The sequence below is a fragment of the Mandrillus leucophaeus genome, unplaced genomic scaffold (assembly GCF_000951045.1).
Source record: "Mandrillus leucophaeus isolate KB7577 unplaced genomic scaffold, Mleu.le_1.0 Scaffold959, whole genome shotgun sequence".
Classification (NCBI taxonomy): Eukaryota; Metazoa; Chordata; class Mammalia; order Primates; family Cercopithecidae; genus Mandrillus; species Mandrillus leucophaeus.
Genome location: NW_012110463.1, coordinates 409,830 through 436,394, shown reverse-complemented (window position 1 = coordinate 436,394; position 26,565 = coordinate 409,830). Strand labels below are relative to the sequence as shown.

Sequence of the window (26,565 nt, the reverse complement as noted above, 5' to 3'; positions counted from 1 at the left end):
TATACCCCCTTTCTACTACCACAGCTGGTGCTCTCCTGAAAGCACCACCATTTGGCTGGAGGCCAACTGACACAAGCCATGACAGCAACTCATAACAGAGCAGCCCTGCTCCAAGGAAAAAACAAAAAACAATAACAACTAATTCCACTACCTGTGACATCCTGGCTAACCAGAGTTCCTGAGTCTGTCCACATGACAAATTCACTGCTTGCATAACAAGCACTTGAGAAAACCAATGCACTAAATAAAACTACAACCAAGGTCTCTCACACAGTCAATTTCACTTCCCTGCCACCTCCACTGAAGCAGGTGCTGGTATTCATGGCTGAGAGACCTGAAGACAGCTTACATCACAGGACACTTTGCAGACATTCCTCGGTATCAGCCTGGAGCTGTGGAGCTCCACTGGGTTACTAGTCCCAGGAGAGCAGTAACAATCACTGTAGTCTGACTTGCAGAAAGCTCATCCCTAGGGAAAGTGAGAAAGCACCACATCAAGAAATCACTCCATGGAACAGACGAATCTGAACAGGAGCCCTTGAGTCCAAGATCTTTCCACTGAAATAGTCTAGCCAAATGAGAAGAAACCAGAGAATTAATTCCAGTATGACAAGACAAGGTTCTATAACACCCCCAGAATATTGCACTAGCTCTTCTGTAATCATTCCAAACCAAAAAGAAATGTCTGAGTTGCCAGAAAATAAATTGAGAAAGTTGATTATTAAGCTACTAGAACAGTAACCAGAGAAACAAGAAAACCAACTTAAAGAAATTTTAAAAATTAATACAAGATACGAATTTAAAAATTTCCAAAGAAATAAATGTTATAAATTAAAAAACAATCACCACTTCTGGAAATGAAAGATACACTTACAGAAATACAAAATAAACTGGAAAGTTTAAACAATAGACTACAACAAGTAGAAGAAAGAACTTCAGAGCTTGAAGAAAAGTCTTTCAGATTAAATCAGTCTGACAAAGACAAAGAAGAAAGAATCAACAAAATGAACAAAGCTTCCAAGAAAATTGGGATTATGTTAAATGACCAACCCTAGGAATAATTGGTGGTCCTGAAAAAAAACAAAAAGATAAATTTACATGTTTGGAAATTTTATTTGAGTGAATAATTGAGAAAAACTTCTCAGACCTTGCTAGTGATCTAGATATCACAAAAAATTTATCACAAAAGGATCATCACCTATTCACATAGTCATTAGGTTATCTAAATTCATGATGAAGAAAAGGATCATAAGAGCTGTGAGGAAAAGCATGAGGTACCCTATAAACAAAACCTACCAGATTAACACAGATTACTCAGCAGAAACCCTACAAGAAAGAAGGGACTATGTTCCTGTCTTTAGCCTCCTTAAACAACACAGTTTTTAGCCAAGAATGTTGTATCCAGTTAGAGTAAGCTTCATAAATGAAAGCGAGATAAAGTCATTTTCAGAAAAACAAGTGTTGAGAGAATTTACAAGTACCAAGCCAGCAATAGAAGAAATGCTAAAAGAACTTCTAAATCTTGAAAGAAAACCTCAAAATACACAAAAATAGTACCTCCTTAATGTATAAATCTCACAAGGCCTATAAAACAATAACAAAAAAACTCAAAGGTATTCAGGCAACAGCTAACCTGATGAATACAGCAGTACCTCACATCTGAAAACTAACATTAAATGTCAATAACCTAAATGCTCTACTTAAAAGATGCAGAATGGCAGAATAAATAAAAATTTACAGCAGGGCACGGTGGCTCACGCCTGTAATCCCAGCACTTTGGGAGGCCGAGGTGGGTGGTTCACCTGAGGTCAGGAGTTCAAGACCAGCCTGGCCACCATGGTGAAACCCCATCTCTACTAAAATAGAAAAATTAGCCAGGTGTGGTGGCGTGCGCCTATAATCCCAGCTACTCAGGGTGCTGAGGCAGTAGAATTGCTTGAACCTGAGAGGCAAAAGTTGCAGTGAGCTAAGATCATGCCACTGCACTCCAGTCTGGGCAACAAGAGTGACACTCCATCTCAAAAGAAAGAAAAAAATAATTAGCAACCAAGCATCTACTGTCTTTAAGAGACTTGCCTAACAAATAAAAACTTAAATAAACTTAAGGCAAAGAAGTGGAAAAAGATATTCTGTACAAATGGAAACAAAAAGTAAGAAGGAGTAGCTATTCTCATAGTAGACAAAACAGACAATGGTAAACAAAACAAAATGAAACAAAAAAAACAAAGAATAACATTATATAATAATAAAAGAACTGGTCCAACAGGAAGCCATCACAATTCTAAATCCATATGCACCTAACACTGGAGCTCCCAGATTTATAAAATAATATCTGCTAGGCAAAAGAAAGGAGATAGAAAGCAACAAAATAATAATGGAGTACTTTAATATCCCACTGACAATACCAGAAAGGTCATCTAGACAGAAAGTCAACAAAGATACAATAAATTTAAACTGTATACTAGAATAAATTGACTTAACAGATATTTACAAAACATTCTACTCAACAACTGCAGAATATTCATTCTATTTATTAGCACATAAAAATTATCCAAAATAGACCATATAATAGGCTACAAAATAAGTCTCACCAATTTTAAGAAAATCAAAATTATATCAAGTATTCTCTCAGGCCACATTGGAATGAAATTGGGAATCAATTCCAAAATGAATCCTCAAATGCATTGAAATTACATAACCTGCTCTTGAATAATTTTTTCATCAACAATGAAATCAAGATGGAAGTTTAAAATTTTTTATAACCAAACAATAGTAGTGACACAACCTATCAAAACCTCCGGAATACAGCAGAAGTGGTGCTAAGAGGAAAGTTCATAGCATTAAATGCCTACATCAAAAGGTCTGAAAGGCCACAAATAGAAAATCTAACCTCACACCTCAGGGAACTAGAGAAACAAGAACAAACCAAACCCAAACCCAGCAAAAAACAAACAAACAAAAAGCAATAATCAGAGAATTAACATAATTGAAAATTTAAATAACACAAAAGACAAATGAAACAAAAAGCTTGTTTTTTAAAAGATAACCAAAATTAATAGACCATCAGTGAGATTAACCAAGAAAAGAAGAAAGAGAGAAGATCTAAATAAGCTCAATTAGAAACAAAATGGGAGATATTACAACTAGTACCACAGAAATACAAAAGATAATCCATGGCTACTATGAATACTTTTACATGCACAAACTAGAAAACCTAGAGGAGTTGGATAAATTCCTGGAAATGTACAACCCTCTTGGATTAAACCAGAAAGAAATAGAAACTCTCCATAGACCAGTAATGAGTAGTGAGATTGAAACAGTAATAAAAAATTGCCAAAAAAAAAAAAAAAAGGTCCAGGACCAGATGGATTCACAGCTGAATTCTATGAGGCATTCAAGGAAGAACTGGTACTAACCCAAATAAAACTATTTCAAAAATAGAGAAACAGGATATCTTTCCTAAATCATTTCATGAAGCCAGTATCACCCTAATACCAAAACCAGGAAAGAACATAGCACAAAACTGCACACTAATATTCCTGATGAACATAGATGCAAAAATTCTTAACAAAATACTAGCTAACCAAATACAACAGCATATCAAATAATAATACACCATGATCAGGTACATTTTATACCAGGGATGGAGGGATGGTTTAACATATGTAAGTCAATAAATGTGATACATCACATAAGCAGAATTAAAAACAAAAACCACATGATCATCTCAATAGATGCAGAATAATATTTGTTTTTCCTTCACATGAAATCTCTGTCACCTGGGCTGCAGTGCAGTGACATGATCTCGGCTCACTGAAACTTCTGCCTCCGGGGTTCAAGCGATTCTTATGCCTCGGCCTCCCAAGTAGCTAAAATTACAGGTGTTCACCACTACACTCAGCTAATTTTTTGTAATTTGGTAAAGAAGGAGTTTTACCATATTGCCCAGGCTGGTTGAACTCCTGAACTCAGACAACTCACCAGCCTCGGCCTCCCAAACTGCTAGGATTACACGCATGAGCCACCACACTCAGACCAGAAAAACATTTTAAAAATCCAGCATCTTTTTATGATTGCAACCCTCAGCAAAATCGGCACAGGGGGTACATACCTTAAGGTAATAAAAGCCATCTATGACAAATCCACAGCCAACATTATACTGAATGAAGAAAAATTAAAACGTTCTTCTTGACAAGTGGAACAAGACAAGAATGGTCACTTACAACACTTCTATTCAACATAGTGCTGGAAGTCCTAGCTGGAGCAATTAGACAATAAATTTAAAAATAAATAAATAAATTGCATTCAAATCTGTAAAGAGGAAGTCAAACTGTCACTGTTTTCTGAATTTATGATTTTATACCTAGAAAACCCTAGAGATTTCTTAAAAAGCTTCTAGATCTAATGAATAAATTCAGTAAACTTTTAGAATACAAAATCAATGTACACAAATCAGCACCACTGCTAAACACCAACCGCTACCAAGCTGAAAATTGAATCAAGAACTCAACCCTTTGCAAAAACCTGAAAAAAAAAAAATAATTAGAAATATAGGCCGGGCGCGGTGGCTCAAGCCTGTAATCCCAGCACTTTGGGAGGCTGAGACGGGCGGATCACAAGGTCAGGAGATCGAGACCATCCTGGTTAACACGGTGAAACCCCGTCTCTAGTAAAAAATACAAAAAACTAGCCGGGCGAGGTGGCGGGCGCCTGTAGTCCCAGCTACTCGGGAGGCTGAGGCAGGAGAATGGTGTGAACCTGGGAGGCGGAGCTTGCAGTGAGCTGAGATCTGGCCACTGCACTCCAGCCTGGGCGACAGAGCTAGACTCCATCTCAAAAAAAAAAAAAAGAAATATACCTAACCAAGGAGGTGAAATACATCTACAAAGAAAATTACAAAACACTGCTTAAAGAAACCATAGATATCACAATCAAATGGAAACATATCCTATGCTCATGGATAGGTAGTGTCAATATTGTAAAAATGACCATACTGACAAAAGCATTCTACAAGTCAGTTTTCATCAAAATACCACCATCATTCTTCACAGAACTAGAAAAAAATCCTAAAATTCATATGGAGCCTTAAAAAAGCCCACATAGCCAAAGCAAGACTAAGCATAAAGTAAAAAATTAGAGGCATCACATGACCTAACTTCAAACTACACTACCAGGCTATAGTTACCAAAACAACATGCTACTGGTATGAAAGTAGACACACAGACAAATAGAACAGAATAGTGAACTCAAAAATAAAGCCAAATACTTTCAGCCAACTGATCTTTGAGAAAGTAAATCAATACATAAGGTAGGAAAAGGACACCCTATTCAACAAATGCTCCTGGGATAATTGGCAAACCACATGTGGAAGAATAAAACTGAATCTTCATCTCTTACCTTATACAAAAATTAATTCCATATGGAGAAAAGATTTAAATCTAAAACTTGAAACTGTAAACATTGTAGAAGCTAACATCAGAAAAACTCTTGTAGACGTTGGCTTGGGCAAATAGTGCATGACCAAGAACCCACAAGCAAATAAAACAAAAACAAAGAAAAAGAAAATGGGACTTAATTAAACCAGAAACCTTCTTGACTACAACAGAAATAATCAGCAGAGTAAACTTACAACCCACCAAGTGGGAGAAAATCTTCACAGTCTGTGCATCCAACAAAAGACAAATATTCTGAATCTACAAGGATCTCAAAAGAATCAGAAAAAAAAAAAAAATCCCATGAAACAGTAAGCTAAAAACATGAATAAACAATTCTCAAAAGGAGATATACAAATGGCCAACAAACATATAAAAACATGCTAAACATCACTAGTTATCAGGGAAATGCAAATCAAAACCACAATGTGATACCACCTTATTCCTACAAGAATGGTCTTAATTTAAAAATTTAAAAATGCCAGATGTTGACAAGAATGTGGTGAAACAAAAGCACTTTTACACTGCTGGTGGGAATGTAAACTAGTACAACCACTATAAAAGAAAAAACAGAATGAAGATTTTTTAAAGAACTAAAGGAGGCCGGGTGCGGTAGCTCAAGCCTGTAATCCCGCACTTTGGGAGGCCCATACGGGCAGATCACGAGGTCAGGAGATGAAGACCATCCTGGCTAACACGGTGAAACCCTGTCTCTACTAAAAAAAAAAAAAAAAAATACAAAAAACTAGCTGGGTGAGGTGGTGGGCGCCTGTAGTCCCAGCTACTCGGGAGGCTGAGGCAGGAGAATGGCGTAAACCCGGGAGGCGGAGCTTGCAGTGAGCTGAGATCGGGCCACTGCACTCCAGCCTGGGCGACAGAGCAAGACTCCATCTCAAAAAAAAAAAAAAAGAACTAAACGTAGGGCTGGGCCTGGTGGCTCACGGCTGTCATCCCAGCCCTTTAGGAGACTTAGGCAGGTGGATCAGGAGGTCAGGAGTTCAAGACCAGCCTGGCCAAGATGGCGAAACCCTGTCTCTACTAAAAATACAGAAAAAATTAGCTGGGCATGGTGGCAGGCGCCTGTGATCCCAGGTACTTTGGAGGCTGAGGCAGGAGAATCTCTTGAACCCCGGCGGCAGAGGTTGCAGTGAGCCAAGATCATGCCACTGCACTCCAGCCTGGGTGACAGAGTGAGAATCTGTCTCAAAACAAAAACAAAAACAAACAAACAAACAAAAACTAAAACTAAAGGTAGAACTATCATTTGATACAGCAATCCCACTACTCGTTATCTACACACAGAAAAAGAAATCATTATATTAAAAAGACACATGCACACACGTTTATACCAGCACAATTTGCAACTGTAAAAATACAGAACCAGCCTAAATGCCTATCATCCAATGAGTGGATAAAGAAATGTGATATATATGTGTGCATATATATCACTATATATATCCATATATATATACACACATACACAAACAATGGAATACTACTCAGTCAAAAAAGGAACAGAATATTGGCATTTGAAGAAACCTGGATGAAGTTGGAGACAATTATTCTAAGTGAAGTAACTCAGGAATGAAAAACCAAATATTATATGTTCTCACTCATAGTGGGAGCTAAGCTCTTATGCAAAGGTGTAAGAATTATACACAGGACTCTGGGGACTCAGGTGGAAGGGTGGACATAAATTCAATGTTAAATGTGAACTCATGGAGAACCTAGACAGCCAACAGCCACTTGTTCATTCCTGAGTTTGGAGGGGCCCTTCTGAATTGTTAGATGTACCCAAGGTTAAAGGCCCTGAAGTGTTGCTGAAGGACATGTTGACTCTCATACTTGGGCCAGGAATATGTCACAATATTTTCTGAGGGCAGGGACCAGACAGGAGTGTCACATCACCTGAATACTCAGTCGGGAATATGTTACAATTTTCTCCTGACAGCAGGACACAGGCAGCAGAGTCAAATCACCTGGATGCTGAACCCAGCAATAGGTAACAATGCTCTCTGTGGTTCAAGGCCCAGGCAGGAGAGACACATTACCTGGTACCTAGGCTTAGTGATAAGTCCCAATTTTTCCTGTGGGCACAGTGCAGGGAAAAATGGAGATCTTAGGTGATTGATGCAGAGATATGTCACAAGGCCCTCTGTAGAAAGGGCCCAGGCGAGGGCCTTCCATTTTATATATGTTGGGCCTAGTAATATGTCCTATTGTGCAAAATATTCTGGGCCTAGGTAAAAGAAAAGAGTCACATAACCTGAATGCAGAACTTAGCAGTATGTCACGATGCACCCTGTGGGCAGCACCAAGGCAAGAAAAAAGACTTACATTACCTTTATTCCTGATTTAAAGTCCAATGTCTTGTAAGAGAATATTGACTAATGCAAAAATACATACAGACATGTGTGTGTGTGATTGGTGCTTATATTCACACAGTCCCCCATACCACAGGAGAAAACAGATAACTGTCAGGCCTCTGAGCTCAAGCCAAGCCATCGCATCCCCTGTGACTTGCACGTATAGGCCTGTGACTTGCACGTCCGCATCCCCTGTGACTTGCATGTATACGCCCAGATGGCCTGAAGTGAAAATGCCCTGCCCCACCTTAACTGATGACATTCCACCACAAAAGAAGTGAAAATGGCCGGTCCTTGCCTTAAGCGATGACATTACCTTGTGAAATTCCTTTTCCTGGCTCATCCTGGCTCAAAAAACTCCCCTACTGAGCACCTTGTGACTCCCACTCCTGCCCGCCAGAGAACAACCCCCCTTTTGACTGTAATTTTCCTTTACCTACCCAAATCCTATAAAACAGCCCCACCCTTATCTCCCTTCGCTGACTCTCTTTTCGGACTCAGCCCGCCTGCACCCAGGTGATTAAAAAGCTTTATTGCTCACACAAAGCCTGTTTGGTAGTCTCTTCACATGGACGCGCATAACAATAACCACAGACTGACCATTAGGGCCAAGTCCAAATAGCAAAATAAGCTTGCCTTTAATCTATTTTCTCCATATCTAAACATTGGAGGTTAAGACTGTGGACAGATCTGAAGATAGAGTTTTCTTGTTTTGTGGCTTCATCATTCTTTGTTCACTGTCTGATGTTTGGAATTAAGGTGAGCAACAGGGGGGCAGTAGTGGTTAATAAAATAACCAGAGGTAACCACAGGTCGACCTGCGGTTATTTTATTCTATCTGTCCTCTGTTCTTTCTATGGTCACTAACTGTTTCTTCCTTGGAATTGAAGAGAGATGTTGGTAGAGAGAAGCTGTCCATTCACCTCTGGCAAAAAAGGGATGTTCAGGCTCTTCACTCCCCTGACATCAGAGCTGCACTTTAATGTGGCAGCTATTGGCCACGTGTGGCTACTGGGTGCCTGGAATGTGGCTGGTCTGAATTGCAATGTGTTAGAAAGGTAAAATACAGTTATTTTCAAAGATTTAGTTCCACATATATGTGTGTGTGGGGTGTGTGTGTGTGTGTGTATATATATGTGTGTTTCATTAATAATTTCATATTGCTCCCATATTAAAATAATACTTTGGATATATTGGGTTAATTAAATTGTTACAATCAATTCCATTTGTTTTTTTCTTTTCAAAATTTGACTACTAGAAAATTTAAAATTCACATGTGGCTCACATTTTATTTGAGGATTGCTTCTTTTTAAAATTCTCGGGCTGCCTACTCAAAGGACCAGAAGCCAGGAAGGTCATAAAATCTGAAATTCTAAAATAATAATTATTATATTATTTTTATTTGTGAGTAGCCACATATCATTTACAAGTGTATATGACCTTATACACAAGGTTAAATACAAATACCCTCTGGGATGGGCCGGGCTCAGCTGAAAGAGGAAGCCCTGGCTGAAAAGGCTGCAGGGTAGGCTGTCACTCTGCATTCAGCCCAGTGTCTGATCACATCTTCTGTCACTCAGGGCCTGAAGGGTCAGGACCTTAAACGTTGTCCAATCAGGCACGCTGGGCTGGGAACCGTCCAATCAGGCACGCAGCTGGAGCAGACAAGATGGCTTCCGGGATTTGGCGGCGCCTTTGTCTCTGGCTGCAGCCGGAGCCCCAGGTTTCGCCTTCACTTCTCTGTGTCGTCTGCTCCTAGAGGTCCAGCCTCAGTGGGCCTGTGACCTGCAGAAACTGGGAGATCCACAGCTAAGACTCCAGGACCCCCTGGAAGCCTAGAAATGGTGAGCGTTCCGGGTGCGACACCCCCAGAGGTGGAAGGGGCTGGTTGGAACCGGTGGGAAGTGGCTATAGCGGGACTCAGGCCTCCCGGCAGTCAGCTCCACAATCTGCACCCCGAGTTCTTCCCCAGCTTGGCCTCAGTCCCCTGCAGCCATAAGATGGCGGCGCGCTGACAGCCAGGCCCCGGGGCGTCCGTCTCTTCTCTGCGTAGTGACTGTGCCCTGGCCTGTAGCCCTCTCTGGCAGCTCTGTACCCGCAGTGCCGCATCTCTCTCCGATTGTGCAGGGATCACGGGACGGGCGTCACGGGAGAATCCTGACTCAGGGTGCGGGTTCATTAATGGGAACAGTTTTCCTCCATGGGGTTCCCAGTTCCTATTTTCTCCTGTTAAAATTTTATGGGAGGGCCGGGCGCGGTGGCTCACGTCAGTAATCCCAGCACTTTGAGAGACCGAGGCAGGTGGATCACCTGAGGTCAGGAGTTCAAGACCAGTTTGACCAACATGGTGAAACCCCGTTTCTACTAAAAATCCAAAATTAGCCGGGCGTGGCGGCACATGCCTGTAATCCCAGATACTCGGAAGGCTGAGGCAGTAGAATCGCTTGAACCCGGGAGGTGGCGGTTGCTGTGAGCCGAGATGGCGCTATTGCACTCCAGCCTGGGCAACAAGAGCGAAATTCCGTCTCAAAAAATAAGTAAATAAATAAATAAATAATAGGGGTCACCACAAAAATATTGTAGAATTTAATCAAAGATGGAATCAAAAATTGTGGAGCACTCAGCTGTGGTTTGTAGCTTGTGACTTATGAGAGCAACTTGAAAGACTTTTAAAGGTACATGATGAAGATAACCAAATTAAATAATTGGTTAGGTACAGTTCATAGTTACTTGATTTGTACGATTGAGGTGGACATTTCCTGGTTATGTAATCAGAGGTTAATTGGCAGTTTATGATTGATTAAGCCTAAATTTTGTTTTCGTCAGTCCAGTAATTTACAAAAAAAAAGCATTTGAGTTAGCGTTTTTAAAAAGTAGGAACCCAGGGACTAGAGTAACCTCAGTCTCATTACCTGCTACTTAGTTATTTTAACACTCCACAGGGGACTGATTTTCCCCTGCGTTTTTCCGCAGTTCTCTCAAGCTGGGTCTCAAGTCTACCCCTCACATCCCATTCCTCCAGACTAACTATGACTTGTAGTAAAATACTAAATTTCCAGTTTCTTCTCACATTGTCAAATGCCACTTTCCCCTTTTCTAATTCACATTATCAATTATTTGTCTTTTATTTTACACTTCAGATACTGTATTCTAACCATTTTTTGACATTGGCACTAAAAAAATTGTTTTCTGTTTGAAAATATTTTTTATGAGAAGAAAAAGAAGAACAATCCCCTGACACTGTATTGTAAAAAAATCTTTTCGCCTCATTTTTAAAAATCTTCTCTAGGCACAGAGATAGTATCAGAATATTTTTGGGTCAAGATTTCCCTTTGGAAACTTTATGGGTGATGTGGCCTCAGCCACCCTTCAGTTTTTTCTAGTCCTGGGCTTCAGTAGTTTCTGTGAATAAACCAATATACCTCCCATGGCTATGTCTGCTTGAGTGTCTAGTGAATATAATCTACTGGGTTGTTTTCTTTCATAAAACAACCTGAGGTATGGAGTGTAGCCTCTTAGTGGAACAAATGGATGCCCTTGGACTGATCGGACTCTCACCTGCGCTCTTCCTTTGAAAAACTAACCCTTGCCTGCACGGTGATGCATGCCTGTAATTCCAGCACTTTGGGAGTCTGAGGCAGTGGATCGCCTGAGGTCAGGAGTTCGTGACCAGCCTGACTAACATGGTGAAACCCCGTCTCTACTAAATACAAAGAAATTAACTGGGCCTGGCGGTGCATGCCTGTAATCCGAGCTACTTGGGAGGCTGAGCCAGGAGAATCGCTTGTACCTGGGAGGTGGAGGTTGCAGTGAGCCGAGATCGCGCCATTGAACTCAAGCATGGGCACCAAGAGCGAAACTCCATCTCAAAAAAAGAAAAAATAACCCTTGAGACATTAAGATTGCCTTTACTCAACCCAGCTTCCATTTCTTGGAGACACATTGCTGATGACAGCCAATCAGATACTGGTATTGAGGGAAAAACACAGAGATAATTTCTGTCCCCTGGATTGTCTAAGATTTGTGAAAGAAAAAATAGCATTTCAAAAGACAAAAAAAAGTGAGTCAGTGAAACGATGCAAAAACTTGCAAAGTAAAATGCACTTGGGGCGGTCACTGAGGCATAGTGCAGTGAGAGGGTGGTCACTGAGCACTTAAGTGAGCAGGATGGGGTGGGAGAGTCTCTCAAGTGATTGGTGACCTGACTTGACACATGAATTAGACACATCTGTTTTCTTTTTTTTTTTTGAGATGGGGTTTTGCTCTTGTTGCCTAGGCTGGAGTTCGGTGGCACCATCTCGGCTCACTGCAACCTCTGCCTCCCAGGTAGCTGGGATTACAGGCATACACCACCATGCCCAGCTAATTTTGTGTTTTTAGTATAAACAAGAGTTTTCCCATGTTGGCCAGGCTTGCCTCGAACTCCCCACCTCAGGTGATCCACCCCTCTCGGCCTCCCAAGATGCTGGGATCACAGGCATGAGCCACCGTGCGGGGCTGACACATCTGTTTTCTAATCAGCATTGCCACTCCCTAGCTTTGTCACCTTGAAAAGATTTGTGCACTTATTTTTACTTTTTTTTTTTTTTGAGACGGAGTCTCGCTTTGTCGCCCAGGCTGGAGTGCAGTGGCGTGATCTCGGCTCACTGCAAGCTCTGCCTCCCGGCTCACTGCAAGCTCTGCCATTCTCCGGCCTCAGACTCCCCAGTAGCTGGGACTACAGGTGCCCGCCACCACACCCGGCTGATTTTTTTGTATTTTTAGTAGAGACGGGGTTTCACTGTGTTAGCCAGGATGGTCTCGATCTCCTGACCTCGTGATCCACCCGCCTCTGCCTCCCAAAGTGCTGGGATTACAGGTGTGAGCCACCACGTGTAGCCGGTGACTTTAGTTTTTTTAAATGTAAATTGCATTTTATTAGTAGCATTTCAAAGGTAAGCAAATATGTCCAAAAAGCATGTAAGAGTTGGGTTTCAGGAAAAAAAAAAATCTAATTTTATATTCTATTTATTAAAAGTTTTTATTTACCTTTTTCTTTCCCATAGTGAGTTTAGAAAATTTGTCAGTTGTGTTTATGGCTGGGTGATTTCAAACAGAATTCCAAGGTTTAGCTGTTAGAATCCTACTAAGGAAAAGAATAAGGGCCAGGTGCGGTGGCTCACACCTGTTATCCCAGCATTTTGAAAGGCTGAGGTATGCGGATCATGAGGTCATGAGTTCGGGACCAGCCTGGCCAATATGGTGAAACCTCATCTCTACTAAAAATACAAAAATTAACCAGGCATGGTGGCGCACGCCTGTAGTCCCACCTACTTGGGAGGCTGAAGCAGGAGAATCGCTTGAACTCGGGAGGTGGAGGTTGCAGTGAGCTGAGATCGTACCACTGCACTCCAGCCTGGGTGACAGAGTGAGAGAATCCCTCTTCCTTTTTGGCTGTAAAAATTAAATACATTTCCACAAGAAAATGTAGTAGATAATTGGTGAGTTACATAGATTCATGAAAACATAGTTCCTCTTTTTGCACCATAAATTTGTGACAGTGAATATCAGTTCTGTATCCTATGATCTTGATTTCTGAATTTAATGCTAAGTGTTATGAGATGAAATTTGGTACCTCCTAGAAGTGTTCTCATATGACGAATTGTTTACTACATAACTTTCTTTTTTTCTGAGACGGAGTCTCGGTCTGTCACCCAAGCTGGAGTGCAGTGCCATGATCTCGGCTCACTGCAACCTTCCGTCTCCCAGATTCAAGTGATTCTTCTGCCTCAGCCTCCCGAGTAGCTGGGATTACAGGTGCGCATCACCAAGCCTGGCTAATTTTTGTATTTGTAGTAGAGATGGGGTTTCACCATGTTGGCCAGGCTAGTCTCGAACTCCTGACTTCAGGTGACCTGCTGGCCTTGGCCTCCCAAAGTGCTGGGATTACAAGTGTGAGCCACCGTGCCTGGCCTACTACATAACTTTTAAAATAAATAATAAAATAATACTTTTATTGTTTGAAAGGTATAGACACTTTTGGTTTTCTTATAGAGGTATGAAATGGAAGCGCCTTAAAATTTTCTTTTTGTATGCCAACACTGTGTTTCAGTAATTTTGCTGGATTTTTCAAACACTTAGTTTCAGACACCAAGTGAATAACTCAGATATGAAAATTAAAGCTTGAACTCATCTAAAGCTAATATTGAGCCTGCAAAAGGAGGTTATTAAAGGTCCAGTTGGTTCTTTCTGGGGAGCCTTTTCTGCAGATATCTCAGCCTGCTCACCTCAGCCATGGAAGAAGGCTTTACCCTGAGAGAAGCTTGAGAGCCCTGGGAAGCTGGAGATGCACAGGCAGGTGCAGTTAAGATTAAAATGAAAAAGGACTGGGAAGGTCTTACTGAAGATAAAATTATTATTGATTTGAGGCAGTTTCTAAATTTTATAAAATGAAACAAAGTTAGATTTATGTAAAAAAATTTAATTCCAAAGGAGTATTGCAACAGGAGGAAGTACCAACTATTATTGCAAAGTTCAGGCAGACAAGGGCTTTTTTTCACAGAGGGGAGAAAACAAGATTAGAAAGAAAATAGCAGAAGAATGGCGAATAGAGGGTGAAAAAATCAGGTTTTAGGTCAGAAAATGTTTTACCCTGAAGTTAGCATGTTCTTAGGATGAACATAAAATGGGGCTGTATGTTGGCTCAGACCGAGTGTAGCTCAGTTTAGTAGCTGTGGGAAAAGAAAAACTTAAGTTTGATTAAGAAGTATTTTATTTTGACCACTGAAGACAAATTTAGCTGATTTTTTAATAAGAAAAGGAAGGAAATGTGCAGTCTATGTCTGGCTATACGACAGGTGAGAAAAGAGAGCACCACCTAAGTCGTATAAGAGGGTGTTTCTTTTAAAAAACTATTTCTGGAGAACACAAAGGATGGAGAATTTTATTAATCATAGTTCTTTATCAGGATTATCTACGTGCTTCATCTTTGCCCACCTTTTTTCCTGGTCCTATGTATTTCTTCCATTTGACTTTTTCTGAGTTGTATTTTTTATAATAAACTGGTAAAGATAACTACAGTGTTTCACTGAGTTCTGTGAATAGCTCTATTATATTACTGAACTTGAGGAAAGTTCTGGGAGTCCTCAGTTATTAAACAGTGGCTCAGAAGCATAGATCAGCCCATGAAGTTTGTGACTGGAATCTGCAGTAAAGACAATGTTGTGGACTGTGCTCTGAATCAGGGTCTGTGCTGACTCTGGGTATTGTCAGAATTCAAATGTTAGACAGTGAGTGTTGGAGAATTGCTTGGTGTTCAGTAAACTCTACAGATTTGGTGCCAGAAAAAAGATATCACAGAGGCCTGGCCTGGAATGGAACTCTGGGTGCCTGGGAATCGGAGGCTCTGCTCTCCTGTACACAAGCTGTCACACTGCTCATTGTCCTGTGATTTCAGGTCTCCTCCACGGGTGAGCGAGGACTGAAAACTTAGAGGACAAGAGCTGTGATAACAAACCCCACTTTCCCACAGCTGCCACCACAAGATTTCCACCTACTCACAAACACAGCCCCTAGGCATTGACGTGCCCAAACCCCTCCCAGGACTAGGCACCACCCTCAGAAAATTCACAGCAGCATTTTTTATCCCAGTGCTTCTTGCCAAAAACCCAAAAAATGACTGCATCTCCTAGAATATCCCCACGCCCAGACTCTGAATCTGTAGCAGTAATCTGTTTTCTCCACCATCCTAGGGTTGTGACCAACTGTTCGTAATCTCATCTGCCTGCCTTCATGGACACAAAAATAAGTCAGAGTGCAGCCTCACCTAAGCCACTATCTGCAGTACAAACCAGTCCTTCCACCTACGTTGCACTCTCCTCCATCTATAGATTTTTTACTTTTAACTTTTATTTTTGGTTCATGGGTACATCTGCAGATTTGTTATACAGGTAAAATTATGTCATGAAGGTTTGGTGTGCAGATTATTTTGTCACTGAGATGCTAAGCATGGCACCAAACAAGTATCTTTTTTCTGATTCTCTTTGTCCTCCTACTCTCCACCCTCAACTGAGTCTCAGTTTTTGTTGTTCCTCTCTTTGTGTCCATGTGTTCTTATTATTTAGCTCTTATTTTTTTAAATTTATTTTTCTGAGACAGAGTTTTGTTCTTGTTGCCCAGGCTGCAGTGCAATGGCTCCATCTCAGCTAACTGCAACTTCCGTCTCCCAGGTTCAAGCGATTCTCCTGTCTCAGCCTCCTGAGTAGCTAGCATTACAGGCACCCACAACCATACCTGGCTAATTTTTGTATTTTTTAGTAGAGATAGGGTTTCACCATGTTGGCCAGGCTGGTCTCAAACTCCTGACCTCGTGGTTCACCTGCCTCGGCCTCCCAATGTGCTGGGATTACAGGCGTGAGCCACTGCTCCCAGCCAGCTCTTATTTATAAATAATAACATGCATTTGATTTTCTGTTTCTGCATTAGTTTTCTAAGGATAATGGTCTCTAGTTCCATCCATGTTGCTGCAAAAGAAATGATCTTGGTATCTTTTTATGGCCACACAGTATTCCATGATGTTTATGTACTCTTTTTTTTTTTTTTTTTTTTTTTTTTTTTTGAGATAGAGTCTGGCTTTGTCCCCAGGCTAGAGTGCAGTGGTGCAGATGTTGGCTCACTGCAACCTCTGCCTCCTAGTTCAAGCGAGTCTCCTGACTCAGCCTCCCTAATAGTTGGGATTACAGGTGCCCACTACCACACCCAGCAAATTGTATTTTTAGTAGAGATGGGGTTTCACTATGTTGGCCAGGATGGTCTCGATTTCTTGACCTCATGATCTGCCCGCCTAGGCCTCCCAAAGTGCTGGGATTACAGGCGTGAGCCACTGCACCCAGCCGTATTTTGTTTTTATTAATTTTTTTTTTTGGGGATGGAGTCTCGCTGTTGTTGCCCAGGCTGGAGTGCAGTGACACAATCTTGGCTCACCACAACCTCCGCCTCCCTGGTTCAAGCGATTCTCCTGCCTCAGCCTCCTGAGTAACTGGGATTACAGGCACCTGCCACTACGCCTGGCTAAGTTTGTATTTTTAGTAGAGACAGGATTTCACCATGTTGGCCAGACTGGTTTCAAACTCCTGATCTCAGGTTGATCTACCTGTCTCAGCATCCCAAAGTGCTGGGATTACACGTGTGAGCAAGTAGGTGGCCGTGCCTAGCCACCTACTTTTTAATGAGGTTGTTTGTTTTTTTCTTGTAAACTTATTTAAGTTCATTGTGGATTCTGGATATTAGACCTTTGTCAAAAGCATAGTTTGCAAGTATTTTCTCTTATTCTGTAGGTTGTCTTTACTCTGTTAGTAGTTTTCTATGAAGAAACTCTTTAGTTCAGTTAGATCCCATTTGTCAATTTGTTGCAATTGCTTTTGGTATCTTCATTATAAAATTTTCTGGTTCCTATGTCTGGAATGATATTTCCTAGGTTATCTTCTAGAGTTTTTTATAATTCTAAGTTTTATGTTTAAATCTTTAATTCATCTTGTTAATTTTTGTATATGTTGTAAGGAAGGGGTCCAGGGCTAGTCTTGTATATAGCACTAACTAGTTATTACTGCACCATTTATTAAATAGAAAATAATTACCATATTTCTCTTTGTCAGTTTTGTTGAAGATCATATGGTTGTAAGTGTGTGGCATTATTTTTAGTAGGATTATTTAAATATTTAAATTTAAATATAAAATTTTAAATAACATTTAAAATTAAATAGGAAATTATTCCCGTATTTCTCTTTGTCAGCTTTGTTGAAGATCAGATGGTTGTAAGTGCATGGCATTATTTTTTGGCTCTCTATTCTGTTGCATTTGTCTGAGTCTGTTTTGGTTCCAGTACCATGCTGCTTTGGTTACTGTAGCTTTGTAGTATGGTTTGAAGTTGGGTAATGTAATGCCTCCAGCTTTGTTCTTTTTGCTTAGAAAAGTTCCTTGGCTATTGGAGTTCTTTTTTGGTTTCATATGTATGTATGTATTTATTTATTTATTTAGTTCTGTTAAGAATATTTTTGATAGTTTCATGGAAATAACATCTGTAAATTTCTTTTGGCAGTAAGACCATATTAACACCAACCTTTTCTATCAATGAGCACAAAATGATTTTCCATTTGTTTGCGTCATCTCTGACTTTTTTTTCCCCCAAGACAGTTTTGCTCTTGTTGCCCAGGCTGGAGTGCAATGGCACAATCTTGGCTCACCACAACCTCTACCTCTGGGGTTCAAGGGATTCTCCTGCCTCAGACTCGCGAGTAGCTGGGATTACAGGCATGCACCACCACCCTGGGCTAATTTTGTATTTTTAAGCAGAGATGGGGGTTTCTCCATGTTGGTCAGGCTGGTCTCGAACTCCCGACCTCAGGTGATCCGACCGCCTCGGCCTCCCGAAATGCTGGGATTACAGGCGTGAGCCACTGCGTCCGGCCATCTCTGACTTCTTTAAGAAGTGTTTTGTAATTCTTGTCCTAGAGATCTTTCATCTCCCTTGTTAGCCGTATTTCTAGATATTTTATTCTTTTTTGTGGCAACTGTAAATGGCATTTTTTTTTTTTTTTTTTTTTTGAGACGGAGTCTCACTCTGTTGCCCAGGCTGGAGTGCAGTGGTGTCATTCTGGCTCACTGCAACCTCTGCCTCCTGGGTTCAAACAATTCTCCTGCCTCAGCCTCCTGAGTAGCTGGGATTACAGGCATGTACCACCACACCTGGCTAATTTTTGTATTTTTAGTAGAGACGAGGTTTCCCCATGTTGGCCAGGCTTGTCTTGTACTCCCGATCTCAGGTGATCCGCCCCTCTCCACCTCCCAAAGTGCTGGGATTACAGGCGTGAGCCACCGTGCCCGGCTGAGATTGTATTATTAATTTGGCCTTTGGTTTGGATGTTGTTGATGTACAGAGTTGCTACTAATTTTTGTATGTTTATTTTGCATTCTGAAACTTTGCTGAAGTTGTCAGCTTACAGAATTTTTCTGCTGAGACTATAGGTTTTTTTTAGATATAAAGTCATGTCATCTGCAAATGGGGATAGTTTGAGTTCCTCTCTTTCTTTTTGGGTGCTTTTATTGTTCATCTTGCCTGCTTGCTCAGTGAGGACTTCAAAATTCCATGTTGAATAGGAGTGGTGAGAGAAGGCACCCTTGTCTTGTGCCAGTTTTCAAGAAAAAAATGTTTGCAACTTGTGTCTATTCAGTATATTGGCTGTGAATTTGTCATAGATAACTCTTTTGAAGTATGTGCCTTCAATGCCTAGTTTGTTGAGGATTATAACATGAAGGATGTTAAATTTTACAGAAAGTTTTTTCTGCATCTATTGAGTTAATTTTGTGGTTTTTGTCTTTAGTTCTGTTTATGTGATGAATGACATTTATTGATTTGTATGTATTGAACCAACCTTGTGTCCCAGGGATAAATCCTACTTGATTATAGTGGATTAACTTTTTGATGTGCTGCTGGATTTGGTTTTTCAGTATTTTGTTGATGATTTTTTGTTAATATTTTTAAAATATTGGCCTGAAGTTGTTTGTTTGTTTGTTTGTTTTGTCTCTGCCAGGTTTTGGTATCAGAATGATGCTGTTCTTATATAATAACTTGGGGAGAAGTCGTTTCTCAATTATTTGGAATAGTTTTAGTAAAAATAATACCAGCTCTTATTTGTACATCTGGTAGAATTCAGCTGTAAGTCCATCTGGTCCTGGGCTTTTTTTGGTTGGTAGGCTACTTATTATTAATTTGATTTTGGAGCTTTTTATTGGTTTATTCAGGGGTTCAGTTTCTTTTTTGTTCAGTCTAGGGAGGAGGTATTTGTCCAGGAATTTATTCATTTTGTCTAGATTTTTTAGTTACTGTGCATAGAAGTGCTAATTGTAGACTTCCATCCTCGTTTGTATTTTTGTTGGGTCAGTGGTAATGCCCATTTGTCGTTACTCATTGTGTGTGTGTGTGTGTTTTTTTTTTTTTATCTTCTCTTTTTTCTTCATTAATCTAGCTAGTGGTTTATTTATCTGAGTTTTTTCAAAACATTTACTTCTAATTTTTTAATCTTTTTTGTAGTTTTTTACATCATCTAAATATACCTCAGATATGATTTTAGTTATTTGTTGTTTTCTGCTGGCTTAGGGGTTGCTCTCACTTCTCTCATTCTTTTATTTAGGATATCAGGTTATTAAATTGAGATATTTCTAGCTTTTTGATGTGAGCATTTAATGCTATAACTTTCCCTTTTAATACTGCCTTAGTTGTGTTGCAGTGATTCTGATATGTTGTGTCTTTGTTCTCATTTATTTTAAAGAATTTGATTTTTGCCTTAATTGTATTATTTACCCAAAAGTCATTCATGTTCAGGTTAATTTGCATGTAGTTGTCTTGTTTTAAGTGGTTTTCTTTGTATTGAATTATATTTTTATCAAGCTGTGGTCTCACTGAGTATGTTGCTGATACCATTTTGAAATTTTTGAATTTGCTGAGGATTGTTTTATTTCTGATTTTGTGGTCGATTTTAGAGTATGTGCCCTGTGGTGGTGAAAACATTGTATATTATGTTGTTTTTAGATGGAGAGTTCTGTAGATGTTTACTACTATTTGGTCAAGTGTTGAGTTTAGGTCCTAATATCGCTGTTAATTTTTCTGCTTCAGTAATTTGTTTACTAGTGTCTGTGGCATGTTGTAGTCTCCCACTATTTTTGTGTAAGAATCCAACTGTCTTCATAGGTCTCTTAAGAAGTTGCTTTATTTATGTGGACCCATGGATTTTTTATAGCACCTTTTTCTCTTCTGCTTTTTTCCCCATAAACATTCTTTCAAGTGAATACAGTGTGCTCAGTGCTACTCCTTAGATGCCTGAATCCAGTGTCTACTAAAATTAAGATGTCCAAGAGTTCAGCATATCCAGAGACCTGGCTGTTGTAAGAGAAAATATAAGTTAGAAATAAAAGGCTCTCTTTTCTTTTTTTTTTTCTTTTTTCTTTTTTTTTGTTTTTTGAGATGCAGTCTTGCTCTGTCACCCATGCTGGAGTGCACTGGCGTGATCTTGGCTCACTGCAACCTCTGCCTCCTGGGTTCAAGTGATTCTCATGTCTCAGCCTCCCAAGTAGCTGGGATTACAGGCACGTGCCACCATGCCCAGCTAATAATTTTTGTATTTTTAGTAGAGACGGGGTTTCACCATCTTGGCCAGGCTGGTCTTGAGCTTCTGACCTCAAGTGATCCACCCACCTTGGCCTCCCAAAGTGGTGGGATTACAGGTATGAGCCACTGCACCCAGCCAAAAGGCTCTATTTTTATACCTGAAAATAAGAAAGAATGTTTTGCTCATCTCTCTCCTTTTTTTTTTTTTGAGATGGAATCTCGTTTTGTCAACTAGGCTGGAGTGCAGTGGCATGATCTCAGTTCACTGCAACCTTGGCCTCCTGGGTTCAAGTGATTCTCCTGCCTCAGCCTCCCGAGTAGCTGGGATTACAGATGCCCGCCACCACGCCTGGCTAATTTTTGTGCTTTTAGTAGAGATGCCGTTTCCCCATGTTGGCCAGGCTGGTCTTGAACTCTGGACCTCAGGTGATCCGCCCACCTCAGCCTCCCAAAGTGCTGGGATTACAGGCGTGAGCCACCGTGGCCTGCCCATCTCTGTCTTCTTCAAGCATTTAGGTTATATGTAGATATTTTTCTCTGCTTTTTAAAAATATATGTATATCATATTAACAGCTAAATAAACCTTTTGGCATTCTTTGTGACTCAGGATTTTATTTTTGTTTTTATTTATTTATTTTTTTGAGATAGAGTTTTGCTCTTGTCACCCAGGCTGGAGTGCAATGGCTTGATCTCAGCTCACTGCAACCTCCGCCTCCTGGGTTCAAGCAATTCTTCTGCCTCAGCCTCCTGGGTAGGTGGAATTACAGGTGCCCGCCACCATGCCCAGCTAATTTTTGTGTTTTTAGTAGAGACAGGGTTTCACCATGTTGGCCAGGCTGGTTTCGAACTCCTGACCTCAGGTGATCCACCCACCTCAGCCTCTCAAAGTGCTGGGATTACAGGTGTGAGCCACTGTGCCCGGCCAACAGTTTTCTTAATGTTCTATCATTGTCGAGTTTCTCTGGGGCTGGAGAAAATGTTTTCTTTTATTATTATTTTTTATTATACTTTAAGTTCTGGGATACATGTGCAGAACGTGTGTGCAGGTTTGTTACACAGGTATGCGTGTGCCATGGTGGTTTGCTCCACCTATCAACCTGTCATCTAATTTTAAGCCCCGCATGCATTAGATATATGTCCTCATGCTCTCCCTCCTCTTGCCCCCACCAGAAAATTTTTCTTTTAATGGTATTTCCCAAACACTGTCTAGAATTACCAGATATGATAGAAACATACAAGGTGCCAACCAGGATCTACTCTAGAGTGGGCTTACCCTCTCAGGCTTCCAGTCAACTCCCAAATTTGCTGCAGAGTGCATGCTGTCACCTAAATATGCAGGCAGAATTGTCTCTCTTATTTTGTATCTATAGTCCTCTACAGTGACTTCCAGAGGGGCTAGGCCAGATTTCTACAAACTTCACAGGGCAGCAATCAGCCATTTTACCTCTTTCAATTACTCTTGAATCTTCAGACCTGAAACTGATTTAGAGAGCATGGGGCCCACAAATCCAACTAGAGTAACAGGTGTGCATTGAGTATACACATAGACATGAGAATCTCCACTTTCCACTTCCTCCTGTTACTGAAATGCTCACAAATGTGCAGGTAACATCTGCTGATACTCTGTCCACCCAGAACCTAAATCTGCAGCTCCAAATTCTGAATCTAGGTCTTGAAATTTTGGAAATTAAAAAACTTGTATCTGAGAAATGCAAATCCTTTTAGTTGTCAAACTTGAAGAGACATTAAAATGAGAGCACAATTATGTCTTTCTCCCCACTTTCAACTATATGTATTCATCCCTTGAAACTGTTTGCTATTGCCACCAGTAGTTGTGAATTAAATTAATAATGCCACACTGGACACTCTAAACCTTAGCAATGTACATCCAATCAATAATTAATGTTATTCCTGTAAATAAGAATTTGACAAACAAGTTTGTACCAGCCCAAAGAGGGACCATCCTCTGTCCTCTTTTTACCTTTACAAATACCCTTGTAACTGGTGGTAAACTAAGTGTAGATTCCAGGCAACTTGAATCTTTCCTTTCATGTTATAAATCTCAAGCTTGGTCCCCCCAAAACTGGGGGGGACCAGTTTTCTATATGTTGCCTTAGCTTTTTCCTTTTAGGTAGAAATATCATTTAGAATGAGCTAGAGCAGCCTCTATGAGTGGACCTCTTCTTTGATTGTACTCCACTTTCTGTGACACACAAGAATGCAGAGCCAGGTTTATGTGACGTAGAATCTGTACATAAGGTCTAACCTCTGTCTGGGATTCACAAGTCAAGGTTAGGCTTTGGATTGAGAATGTACAGAAAACATACAAGAGACATTCTCTCTATTGTGAGATGTCAGCATAGAAATGTTAAAACCCCTTTTTGAGAATGCAGTGTTTTGAACTTCTCAGATCTCGTCCAATGACTTTCTACAGTTATGTGAGGGGCTCCAGGTGTAAATAGATTCTGATTGCAGAATCTGTAAGTGTAAACAAGCATCTTCAGAGTAAGAGATTGAGACTACAAGGTATCCAGTGCCATGACCAAACTATACCTACCCATAAAATGTGATACCGGAGTGGAGTATTCTAGTCCTTTTTTTTTTAACCCAAGAGCAAACTAATCAGGACATGCAATTCAAGTTCTGGAGCTCCACCAGAACAGTTCCATTCTTCATTTAGCCTGAGTCTCTCCTCCCTAGCTTATCATTGGGCCACCAGCTCAGGGGCACTGAGAACCCTCTCACAATCACCTAGGCATCTTTAAGAAATTTGAAAATGTCCAGAACAGAATTATGTAAGGCTGACATGAGTGGTTAATTCTGCTTCTGTCTCAGTGTAAGAGAAATAAGTCATCCTGTGTTTGTTCCTTCCCCCCATACAAGAGAGATCTTTTGGTTGGTACTCAGATGAGAGTTTCTCCAGTTTCCTGGTACTTAGGTGAAAAACAAGGAAGAGGTCTGGAGACTCAAACAGATAAACTAATTGCTTCCATTTCATATGACCTTTAGAAAAATAGATAAAGCAGTCATCATCCCTATCATCCAGGAACTTTTAATCTAGACTAGCAACTAGATAAATGGCTGAATTGGGCATGATATGGTTGCTACAATGTTCCTAGACAGAGGCAGTGAGGAAGACCCCAGGACCCTTCAGTCTTCATCTAATTCCTCCTTCTGCACTGCTAGAGTTTTGTCTGACACAACCCCATGGTGGCACAGGGGCAGTCAGTTCTCCAGGGGTAATGACTGGTACCTTTGCATTGACAGCAGGGGCCTGGCAGGGGCTTAGTACATCGTCCTTTGCCCAATGCCCACTTTTCTTGCATTTGAAGCAAGAGTCTCTGCTGGCTTTATCTTTATGGCCCTTCAGATTTTCCTTAGATGCTCTTTGGGCATTCAGGACATCGCCAATGATAGCTGCCATAATTTTGGCTTGCCGTTTTTCTTTACTCTGTTTCCATTTTCCTTCCTTCAGATCACAAGTGTTATACACCATAAACACAGTATCAAGAATCTGGTTTTGATTAGTCTGTGGCCCCATCTGTAGCTTGTGGAGCTTATGTCTAATGTCAGGGGCAGATTGGCTAATAAAATGCTTTGCCATTAATAGTTTCCCTTCAGGAGAGGAAGGGACTAGATTAGTATATTTTTTAAAAGGCTTCCTCCAACCTACCATAAAACATGGCTAGATTTTTCTTCTTGCTTTGTGTAACCTTCTGTACTATATCAAAATTTTCTGCCTTAGTTGTTCCCTTTCTCATTCCTCCAAGGAGAGCCTCAAGAAATTTAACCTGGTTGTTTCCCACAGTGGTGTTATAGTTTCAATGAGGATCAGTAGTGGGAACTGTTTCTGGTCCTGAGTGATTGCCCTGAGGGTTTCAGGTGAATAATCCATCTGCTTCCTTGTGGGTGGCCTCAAAGATGTGTTTTTTCTGAAGGGATGCAACAGGTTGCTAGAATAAATTGAACATCTCTTCATGAGAGATCAAAGTTTGAAACCCATCGGCAAATTTCCCAAGATTCTCAGAATAGCTTTCTAGCTTCTCCTAACATTGTTGTGTATCAGTTATAGAGAAGGGGACCTTCACTAGGACTGGCCCCTCAGCTCCTGCTACCCTGAGAGGTAGCAGGGCTGGAGAGAGGGTTCAGTACAGTGTTCCCCCTTGAGTATGAGGGGAACGTGTAGGATCACCGGTGTTTGCTCCTGAGTTTTAGCCTCAGAAGCATTTGGCAAGGGACTATGTAAGGATGGTCGCTGCTCACCCTGGGAACCAGGTGACCCTGTGAAAGAAGGTTATCTGTAATATCAACTTCTGCCTTAGAACTTTCCTTTACGGGGTAGGTTCTGGGAGTTTCACAGATTGTTAGGTTTTGATATAGGGTCATGAAGGACTGTACCTAGATTTCTGACCATTTGCCCTGCCTCTTGCAAAATAGGCCTGTTTGCAGGATAGTGTCATAATTAATGCTACCATTGACTGCCCACTATTCTGGCCTGAGCAGCTCATAATAGGGCAAGACAGTATTGCAGAAAAATATTATACATTTTCTCTTGAGATTGTCAGGGTCAAATTGATTCTAATGGTGGAGGATATAGCCAAGCAGGGAATCAGAATTGGAAATAGAGTTGCCCACAGTGGAATCAGGTGAAATAGATTGAGAGTTGCTCATAATGGTCTAGAAAAAAGAAAAAAGAAGAGGACCTTGCAAACTAGAGGGCTTATTAGTGACCCAAATTTTTCCTAGGGCATCTCCCTGGAAAAATTCTTGGCCCAGACTGAGGTCTCTGGGAGCATCCCCTCTTTAAGCCTCAGACTTAGTCTGTCAGATGGCTCTGACCTTAGAAAGGTGCCAGCACCACTATAGAATGGTTCCCTCCACCACTGATGACCTACTATGAGTTTTTTTTTTTTTTTTAATTTTTTTTTTAGACAGAGTCTCACTCTGTTGCCCAGGCTGGAGTGCAGTGGCATGATCCCGGCTCACTGCAACCTCTGCCTCCTGAATTCAAGTGATTCTCCTGCCTCAGCCTCCTGAGTAGCTGGTATTACAGGTGCGTGCCACAATGCAAGGCTAATTTTTTTGTATTTTTAGTTGGTCAGGCAGGTCTCAAACCCCTGACCTCATGATCCGCCCGCCTTGGCGTCCCAAAGTGCTGGGATTACAGGCATGAGCCACTGCACCCGGCCTACTATGAGCTTTTTTTAAGGCTTATCTATCCCATTTAAAGCAACCCTTTCTCTCTCTCAACTTAGGCAATAATACATTTTCTTTCATAAAATCCCCCCTCCATCACGCACCTCACAGACCACCTGCAACATGCTTGGACCCTCTGACTTATATAACCTTTTTGCATAGCTAGGTGGGTTTTCTGTCCATAGCTAGTTGAGTGGGGGAAGGGAAGAATCTAGCATAAGAAAAGAAGGTTTCAGTCACCTCAAATGTGTGAGTTCACCCTGGGCAAACTGCCACTGCCAACTGTGTCACATGTAGGGATCAGGGACTATAACCAGAAAGGACAGAAAATCTTTCCCCCTTCTGGGCAGGACAGCCAGCCTGTTTGCCCCTTGGCCTTCCGAGAACATCAGAGAGTGGCTCTGGCTAGTTCCACTCAATTACCAACAGC

At 40.9% G+C, this 26,565-nt stretch overlaps 1 protein-coding gene across 1 annotated transcript in view; it reads left to right on the top strand.

The window, feature by feature from the left end:
• Window positions 1-9,438: 9,438 nt before the first annotated feature.
• The window catches only part of LOC105532427 (zinc finger protein 675), a gene marked incomplete at its 3' end in the record, with an annotated part of 37,211 nt that continues 20,084 nt past the window's right edge, over window positions 9,439-26,565 (top strand). The window contains exon 1 of the mRNA XM_011970596.1: window positions 9,439-9,642. Coding sequence (XP_011825986.1) covers window positions 9,640-9,642 — 3 coding nt within the window. The remainder of the gene's footprint in view (window positions 9,643-26,565) is intronic.